Source organism: Dermacentor variabilis, chromosome 5 (genome assembly GCF_050947875.1).
Source record: "Dermacentor variabilis isolate Ectoservices chromosome 5, ASM5094787v1, whole genome shotgun sequence".
Classification (NCBI taxonomy): domain Eukaryota; kingdom Metazoa; phylum Arthropoda; class Arachnida; order Ixodida; family Ixodidae; genus Dermacentor; species Dermacentor variabilis.
This window is the reverse complement of record NC_134572.1, coordinates 17,500,475-17,509,843: the sequence shown is the minus strand read 5'-3', so window position 1 is coordinate 17,509,843 and position 9,369 is coordinate 17,500,475. Positions and strand designations below refer to the sequence as shown.

The window sequence follows — 9,369 nt, the reverse complement described above, 5'->3', positions numbered from 1 at the left end:
AGTCAGTCAAGAACTTTTTTGAGGTCCTGAGTAGTTTGCTCGATACTGGCAATAATAATTTTTTTCTAGCGTCAAAGAAAGGCCCGCAATATTACGTGCTTCTTTCAGGCCTATTTACATTGCGTATTCGACTTACAGGAAGTCAAATATGACTTCAGAAACGCTACTTTTGCACCTCGGTGATTTTAGCTGTGGTTCTTGTTGAGCAGTAAGGCTAGACCGGGACGCGTACGTTCCAAGTAGTTATATATCCGTGGGTGGTTCCTTGTTATGAATCATTTGATATGTAGTAGCGTTTGCCCTTGTTCCTATTATGTTTTCTCTGTTGCAGTGTCTTGTGCTAACGTACCCTTGATGGTAGAGCATGGTTTATTACTTGCAAACAAATAGCTTTCCCATATACAACCACTTTATCCACGCTAAAGTTATAAAGTTATATTTGAAATTGTAGCTAATTATTCACAATGAGACGGCTCGTCATTGTCGCGTCAATTATTTTTCTGTTCTCGTTGATTTGTCGTTTTCATTAATCTGTTCCGCCAATTGGAAATTACTTTTACGACTTTTGGTGCATAAGTGTTAATGCGATAAAAATATACGTAAGGAGGGAATTATATATATCGAATAAATACGATAACCAAAGACTGCAAACAAGAAACGAACAAGAACTGGTAGTACGACAATAAATTCAAAAAAAGGAAAGAAAATACGAAACTACTATATTGTGAAAACACCACGTGCAATTGCGTAGCCGCAGCCGAAGAGCTTCCGCGCAAGTTCCCTTACGTGCCGCACCTACAAAGTTCGTACACCCCTCCACTGGTGGCATTCAGTTCTCTCCCCCGCTACAGGCACCTGCGCAGCAGCAAGGTGAAAACAATCCGACCTCAATCTTTTCGTTGATTCAGTCTAGCTCGGTTGGAAAAATAAAGATGTCCTTGGATACCTTTTCCCTCATTTCCTGGTTCTTCGGATACATTAAGGCGTGGAGTTGCGACGTTATGTGATTGCATGGCATCATTACAAGGCTCCGTTCTGTAGTGAGCTAACGCTTTTCGAAGGCATCGAAGCAAAAAAACATTCTCTAGGCCTCGAGGAAGGACGGAAGCAAAGACACGGCTACCGAGCACACCGCCGCTGTCTCCGAAGGGAACCATGGCATTTCCTCTAGTCTCCGTTTGACTGTGAACAAGTATCCTGGTTCTTCGGATACATTAAGGCGTGGAGTTGCGACGTTATGTGATTGCATGGCATCATTACAAGACTCCGTTCTGTAGTGAGCTAACGCTGTTCGAAGGCAGCGAAGCAAAAAAACATTCTCAAGGCCTCGGGGAAGGACGGAAGCAAAGACACGGCTACCTAGCACAGCGCCGCTGTCTCCGAAGGGAACCATGGCATTTCCTCTAGTCTCCGTTTGACTGTGAACAAGCCACTGAACCGGACAGGAGCGTGCCCTGATTAATTTGGTCCTGAAATCGACGCGGTGATTGATTGAGGTAAGGTTCTCACCATATCATTTCTGTATGCAACGTCTAGGACATGTCGCCAACTATTCGGACACACGAGTGCATATTGTGCCCTCAACACAGGCTCGTATACGTAAAAGAGGTGTCTGACATTCACGTCAGGTTAATGCTCGCTTTGTTTCTTGGGTATTCGAAACAACTACCTTATCTCATTTGAGTGCTTTTATGTACATGCTGCTGTATAGCCGATTATATCTGCGTGAAATAAGCCTTAAAGTCTGACATCAAGGGGAAAATATTATAAACGCCATTGGCACTCCCGAAATCTTCACTGTTAGGATGCAAGAGAACCTCTCATTTAGCAACCCATGACCCATATGATGTAATGATATCGTTCCAGTTGTTTTTCTTTTCGCGCTTATTCAGTTATCTAAGCGGCGCTCCCCCCACCACCCATTATCATCACCAGGAACGGTCGATCTTGAGTAGGGCATGATCAAAAAAACATAGAATCCAGCAAAAGTAATCATTGAAGTATAGCAGCCCTGTTAAAAAGTTCACTGTTGAATATGATCCTGTTGATCAGGACAAGTTCACTTAACTGTCATGATGCGAAACACAATTCGTGCGCCCTGTTCACCGTAAACTGTGCTCCATGGCTAAGAAGTGGCGTAGCAAGGAATTAATTCCGGAAGCACAAGGGCAGAAGTACGACTGAGCTCACTGCCCCTCTCGTTTGTTCTTTTTTTTAGCCGTTTCTTTCGCGCCTCTCATTTTCGGTGTGAGGGCTCTTGCCTAATGGCTGGTTCCTTTTTGTCACCGCTGTTTGGCGTGTGTACTTTCTGACATTCATGAAGAACAAACTGACTTACGTAACAATTTTGGCGGAGGGATGACTTTGTTATTAAATTGTGGATATTAAACGCTTCACATGTCTTGCAGCAAGTTTATCGAACTCTACTTAAATTTTATCAGTGCTTATTAAACTGCAATATACAAATAGTGCCCTTCCTCCTTGTGCTGATGAATTTAACATCTAGTTTTGGAAAATCTCATATAAAGTTCGCTTAATGTTAGCTGTTATTTCGCTGCAGACTGAGTTGATGCTTTGTATAAAGACAAAAGTATATATGGCAACACTTAAAGGGCACTTTTTTTCGACCAAAGTCCCGCCTAAGAATTAGATCTAATTTAATTTGACATAGTTAGATTTATGACACGCCTAGTATACGACCTTAGGTGTCAGAGCCACGCTGAAGTAGGCACAAAAACTGTGAAGCTGCACAGATGCCGTACTAATGGGCCAAACGCTAATATGCATAACAATTAAGTCCTTTTTTTCTTATCTTTTACAGAAAATGAGGTTCACGGCATGGCATTGCATCTTATTCATGTTTCTGCAGCTGAGTAGCCAAGAAAACTCCGGCCAACAACAAAATTCCGGCGTGACTGTCAACACTACAACAGGGTGCTTGAGAGGAATGGTTGTCCCCACAAAAACAAAACCAGTGCGTGCGTTCTTGGGTATTCCTTACGCGGAACCACCGGTAGGCACAACTCGATTCAGGAAAACAGAATCACGAAGACCATGGGTGGGAGTCCTTAGCGCAACGGCTCTGCCACCAATGTGCCCTCAGTTACCGTTGAACTTCAACAGCTACTATCTGGTTAAGGACACTGAACCCATATCAGAAGACTGTCTTTTTCTTAATATCTACAGTCCACCCACTAACGGCACATTCCTGAAGCCTGTTGTCGTTTACATTCACGGAGGTTTCTTTTCGTACGGTGGTATTTCAATGAAGCTCCATGACGCCTCTGAGTTGTCGGCCAGAGGAGATGTTGTCGCGGTTACTGTTGCGTATCGGCTGGGTGCCTTCGGATTTCTTAACATGGGCATCGACGATGCCCCAGGTAACATGGGCCTTCATGACCAGCTCCTAGCACTTCTCTGGATAAAAAACAACGCCAAGGCTTTCGGCGGAGATCCAGACCAAATAACGTTGATTGGTCAGAGTGCGGGGTCTTATTCTATAGCTGTACACTTGGTGTCTCCCGGTAGCAAGGGTCTGTTCCGCCGTGCCATCATGCAGAGCGGAAGCCCTTTCACAACTACGCTTGAGAACAGCAAGGATCAGGCGCGCCACAGAGCCCGTGTTCTGGCAGAAATGCTTGGTTGTGGTTCACCAAGAAAGGACTCAAGAAATGTCAAAACAACGATTAATTGCATGCGATCGAAGAATGTGGCAGAGATCTTGAATGCAACTGGCAGTTTCACAACCCAGGGTCTCGATGGTTTCTTCCCAGTTGTTGGAGATGACCTGATACCCGTAAAACCAGGACAAGCACTGAAGAGTCAAGAGCTAAATGCGCGCGAGCTACTGGCCGGCATTTCATCAGCTGAAGGCGATGGACTCCTAGACTTTGTGGCTAAGGGGTTCCGGGATGACACCGATGCGGCTGACATTACAAAAAAGACAATGATTTTTTTCGCTAAAGGTATGATGATCACGCTGTTGGACCGACAATCGGAGTCAGTCATCCATCACTATTTCGGTGGTTCGAATATCCGCGATGGCATCGAATCTGTGCACGCGGCGGCTGACCTTCTGGGTGACAGCCAGCTGGGATGCCCCACGTTAGGGTTTGCCAAAAGGTTTCTCGGCTCAGACACAACTGTCTTCATGTACCAGTTCTCGCAGCAGCCATCAAATATTGGGTGGCCAAAGTGGGTGCGGCCGACTCATGCGGATGAAATTGCGTTTACCCTTGGATCAGTATTTAAACTTGAAAGTGACGTCTCTGAGGACGACGCCAAAGCCGCGGAGAACTTCATGCACATTATTTCTGCGTTCAGCCATACCGGGTAAGTCATCTGCGTGCTACATTCGCTAATTCAATGCGCGTATTTGTGTGTCGTAGTGTACGTCAAGCTATGGTCGATCACGCTACATTCAAGTGACAAAATAGCACCAAGATAAAAGTAGGTATTAGCCCTTAAGCTTGACTTTGTAAATACAGACAAAGCCTAATTCCCACCTCCTCATCTTTTCATGTTCGTAATTGGCCTCGATTTATGCCGACTATCGATGTCATGCTCATTTGTAACAAAATGATGAACATTGCATACAGGTTGTAATTTGCTAAATAGCATCAGATTTTGCATCGCATTCGCCAAAGAAGACCGATGATCGAAATAAAAAAAATAATTGATATTATCTTCCCTTTGCTTCTAAGCTCAATTTTACCTCAGCCACCCTGATCCTATAGCGTGAAACAGCAGAGGCGATTGTTGTACTGTCCCGCACAAAATGTTGGAGGGCTAGGTGGTGCGAATCCATAATTACTTTGTTTAGTGCAAAACAACGGACGCAAGAGGAACGACAGGACAAGGCGCTACTCTGTACTGACGTAATTTTTTGCGTCACTCCTTTATAGGATGCAGAATCTAGAACATGCGCCGTGAGCACCATGTGCAGGAACCACCAACATACGATCACCAGAGCGCACTCACGTGACAGACTCTGATTCTGCTCTTTATAAAGGAGTGACGCAATAAAATTATTTCAGTTGAGAGTAGGGCCTTGTCCTGCCGTCTCTCTTGTGTCCGTTGTTTTGCGCTAAACAAAGTAATTGTGTTGTAGTGTTGTTTGATGCAGTTGGTAGAAGGCGACGCGCCGCGCCCACTTACTAGCTCGAGCATTAGAAGACTTCAAGAAACACGTAAATGTATGCGCATTTTGGTATTACAAACCTGCATTCTGAGCACTATTTTGTGAGCTGCCGCTCATATTTCTTATAAAACTAGACATAAAAATTGTTGGAAACGTTCGTGTCTGCTCTCCATAACAAATATTGAATTTTTAATAAAAAGGGGACATTCGAAATCATACCAAAGTAACGTCTCTAACGAGTCAAAAATGGGCTGCCTTTGTTGGTCATAAAAAGTGGAAGCGACAAAAAGAAATGCTTTCGTACATCGAATTATTAAGGCCTAAAAGAAAACAAGAATTGATGAGTTACTTTTGCAAGGTATTTGATATTTGCTGCTAGTTTACCGTGTTAAACCTCGAATTTTTCATTTTCACTTTCGTCATAGCAAAATAGTTAGGGAATAAAGCGTGCCCAAGCTAATGTTTAAATTTTGTTTGCTGTATCTAATAACTGGTGAAGTAATGGGATCTCTACATCGAGGTTCGGCTGCATCTTATACTGTTAGCGTGGGCATTAGTTATAAAGGTTGCTCCATTTCAAGTAGACCTTAATATATAAGTATACCTCCTCAAACTATTCTAGAAATTTTGAGTGAGAGCTTAGTCGCAGCACTTGTGTGAAAACAGTTATTGATCATAATTGACTATGTTGCAGAGTACCACGTGTTCCGGACGGCACTCCCTGGCCGAAGTTTGATCAAGAACACCATTACATGGAAATTGGAAAAGAAGGCAACGTCAACCAAACACACCTTCTTCAGTCTGTGTGCGACATGTGGGAAGAACTGAGGCCGTATGAGTGAAGTGCCATTCTAGAGCACCATTCTGATGCGCCATACTTTGGAGGCCGTGGAAAGCGACATGCTGACTTAAGCGGGGCTACTGTTCAGTGCAAGCAGGATCATGTCAACCATTTCACAGATCGTTAAGATGCGCGCACTAAACATACCCCAACTGAAATCACGTGTTAAATTTTACCGGTTTTTCTGGTATGAGCAACAGTTTTGTCAAGGTTCGTGAGTTTTCCCACCTCAGTGTGATAGGTAGCGCTTATTTATTATTTTCATTGTTGGGAGGGGGGGGGGTCGTTGCTGCTGCTGACCTTGAACAGCTACAACAAAAATACAACAAGAAAAAAGTAAATCCCGGACGCTTAGCTTATACGATACGTTTATACGTGGCATCAACAAAATGATATAAATTAACGTCTTCATTAATTTTAAGTCAGGGATTGACAACATGCCCCAGCACCCAATATCATCAGCGCTGCTGGAAGCTGTAGCAAGCTAAAGATAGTCCGCTATGACCCTTAATAGCATATCTTCTGACAAGCTATTCACGCTAACCGCCTCCCTTAAAACAATGAAATAATCAAATCCGCAGATAAATGTGCATGAAAGCGTATTTCATATAATCAACTCAATATAAAAGTGAAAGTTCATATACAGCTGTAAGTAACAGAGCACGTAGATACGAAGAAAACCGACCCTGTTTGACCATGTGCATGTCAATTCCAGGTCGATGCCAAATTTCTCTTTCCTATAAACTAGTGTCCGCCTTGCGAACGCCAGTAGATGCGATTCCGATCGTACCCGACATTGCCCGCCGAAGTCGCTCAACAGCCTTTGCGTTCAAGTGATGAGCATGAGGTCGCGGGTTCGGTCGCCTAATTCAGCGGATGTATTCGGCTGAGAGCGCAATTAAAACCACTCACGTAGTTAAACCTATGTGCACGTTAAAGAAATCCAAGTGGCCTAAATTAAGCCATAACATCCTACCGTGATGCAAAAGTATCACACACTTTTTCTGCAGGGAAACTCGTTTATTCGTTCCAGTTAGCCAGTGTTGCGCTCCAAATCGGCCGCACGCAATCTTTGGGTGCTTCCCCCGAATTAGCCACCTTCACCAGCACCCAGACGACGACAGCAGTGCCCGACACTGATTGTGACGACTAAACAAGTGGCTCTCTTAAAGAGCCCCTCACCAGGTCTGGCCATTTTGAGCTGTCAAGCGCAGAGCATACATTGCACGATAACGATCGTGTCTGCAAAGTATTACATCGCTACGCGCCTCCTCCGTGCGGCCGCCGCGCAGGAGCTGGAGGATGATGTACATGTGCTAGTGCGCCTACGTACACGTCTTTGCACTGTGACGTCGCTCGTGGTGACACGTGACTTCAAGAATTATTCAAGGCAACATCTGTTATTTGTGTAATGTTTTGCTTGAATAGACGAATTAAAGCTTAGAGAAATAACACAACACACAAGCCAAATGTCTGCATGTTTTTGTTTTAGTTCGCACCGCGGCAAGATAGCTGCACTTCCGTTTCATCTGCTTGTTCCAACGTTGTGCAGTCGCGCGCGCGGACACCGGGACTATGTCATTTTCTACAGTCTTCCAGCGCGGGATCATGCTCTACGATCCGCTTGTGTCTGCCTCAATATTCGTGTTGCACTGACTTATACCGCTAGTCAGGTGTCTTCGTGCATAGCGCGCAAAATCGTGCGCTGCGCGAAACAAGACAATCACAACAGCTTGCGCGCGACGCCGTCAGCGGAAGTGCGCCGCGCCGCAGCAACGCGAGAAGAAAAAACAATGAAGGCGGGACCCGTGAGGCGGGGCCCGAGGCGGCCTCGAGGTCCGGCATGGGAGAACGCAGGGAAGTAATTTCGTTTGCGGAGGCTAGAAGGGGGCGAGTGGCGAGAGCGTCTCGTTTGGCAATGGAGCTCACCTCCTAAAATCGTGGGTTCGCGGCACTGAAATATTTTCATCTCGGCTATTAACCAGCCGATTTGAAAACTTTTATGGCAGAACGATCCCTAGAGGACACGTAACAACTTCCAGCGTACAACCGAAATTTTTTATCGGGCTTGGTGAGGGTCCCATTAAGCGACCGCGTCCGCCACCCTCCGTTGAGGCGGTAACAACCGTGAACTGTTTCACGGAGGAAGCGCGAACGAACTTTGTCTCCAGATTGCCTCGTCCCTGCTTCGAAGGTTGGTTGTCGAAGGCAAAGTTCTATGAACTATACGACACCTCTGGTTGGCCACAACAAGGTCATCAAATTCCCTTGTGCAGGGAAGTAGGGAACAAGAACAAGATCTTGGATTGTAGCGCGATGTGAACACGGACACAGAAAGGAGCAGACGGGACGAGCGCTAGCTCTCAACTGAATTTTTATTAAAACGAAGAACATATATATATATATATATATATATATATATATATATATATATATATATATAGATGATTGCAAAAACCGCTGCATAAGAACATGACAAGGTAAAAAACATCAGTTAAACATATCAGGAGGTGTGGAAGTCTAAGAAGAAAACGCAAAAAGAAACACAAGAACATTTTAAATTGGACCTTTGGCGCAGATAGGGAGAGCTGAGGTGTCCTGACGTCTGCAGACATGTGTGAGCTCTTACTAGAATCTGATTACTTGTTTCAGTATGTAAATATTTGTAAAATAAACCCCTTCTTTATTTCGCTCCTACTCCCCGACATACTCATTCACATGGCACGAAGGATCCCTTGCCTAAACGCTACCCCGAGTCTCAACACCAGGTAGAGTAGCCCCCGTTTGTGTGAATTTTCGTAAAAGGTGTTCATGCACCAGAATATGACATATTATCTTCGTACCTATATCTGCTGTTCAAGCTTTCTGCAATGAGGCTAAGTATGTGTCAAACACATGATTCATTAAACACATCAGCCTTGGTTCACAAAATATATGTTCGGTAAGTGCGTTTCATATTGTTCCGTTATGATTACCCTATCACATCACCTTACGCACGAGTGCGAGCCGATCCCATAGAGCGCTTACTCAATATAGGTTTTGTGAATCTCGGACCTGACATTTTTCTCTCGCGAAAGTGCAAACCGCTTACAGCCATTTGTTGTTAACACAAAACAGAGAGAGAGAGAGAGAGAGAGAGAAGGGAAGACGGAAAGGCAGGGAGGTTAACCAGACTGAGTCCAGTTTGCTACCCTACACGTGGGGAAGGGAATGGGGAGTGAAAGAGAGAGAGAGAGAACTTAGATGTAGGATGTCTATAGTCGGGCACTCAAGTCTGTTGCCCTCAGGCAGCGGAAAAGCGCTCGAAATGCTTTCTGGGCTAATGAACTGTGAGGCCAGGCTCCCAAGATCTTCGCTTCCGTAAATGGCCTGTCATCCGCTCTATTTA

General features: G+C 44.8%; 1 protein-coding gene across 1 annotated transcript; it reads left to right on the top strand.

Moving 5' to 3' along the window:
- Positions 1 to 1,142: 1,142 nt before the first annotated feature.
- On the top strand, positions 1,143 to 7,445 carry LOC142582315 (acetylcholinesterase-like). The gene is made up of 3 exons (XM_075691882.1): positions 1,143 to 1,496; positions 2,822 to 4,332; positions 5,835 to 7,445. The coding sequence occupies exons 2-3, from the start codon at positions 2,825 to 2,827 to the stop codon at positions 5,980 to 5,982; spliced, it is 1,656 nt and encodes a 551-aa protein (XP_075547997.1). The 5' UTR covers positions 1,143 to 1,496; positions 2,822 to 2,824; the 3' UTR covers positions 5,983 to 7,445.
- Positions 7,446 to 9,369: the final 1,924 nt, after the last annotated feature.

Excerpts from the sequence above, each read along its gene's own strand:
- LOC142582315 (XM_075691882.1), top strand. The coding sequence starts at position 2,825 with ATGAGGTTCACGGCATGGCATTGCATCTTATTCATGTTTCTGCAGCTG. Across the intron at positions 4,333-5,834 it reads TCTGCGTTCAGCCATACCGG|AGTACCACGTGTTCCGGACG; the intron begins GTAAGTCATCTG and ends ACTATGTTGCAG.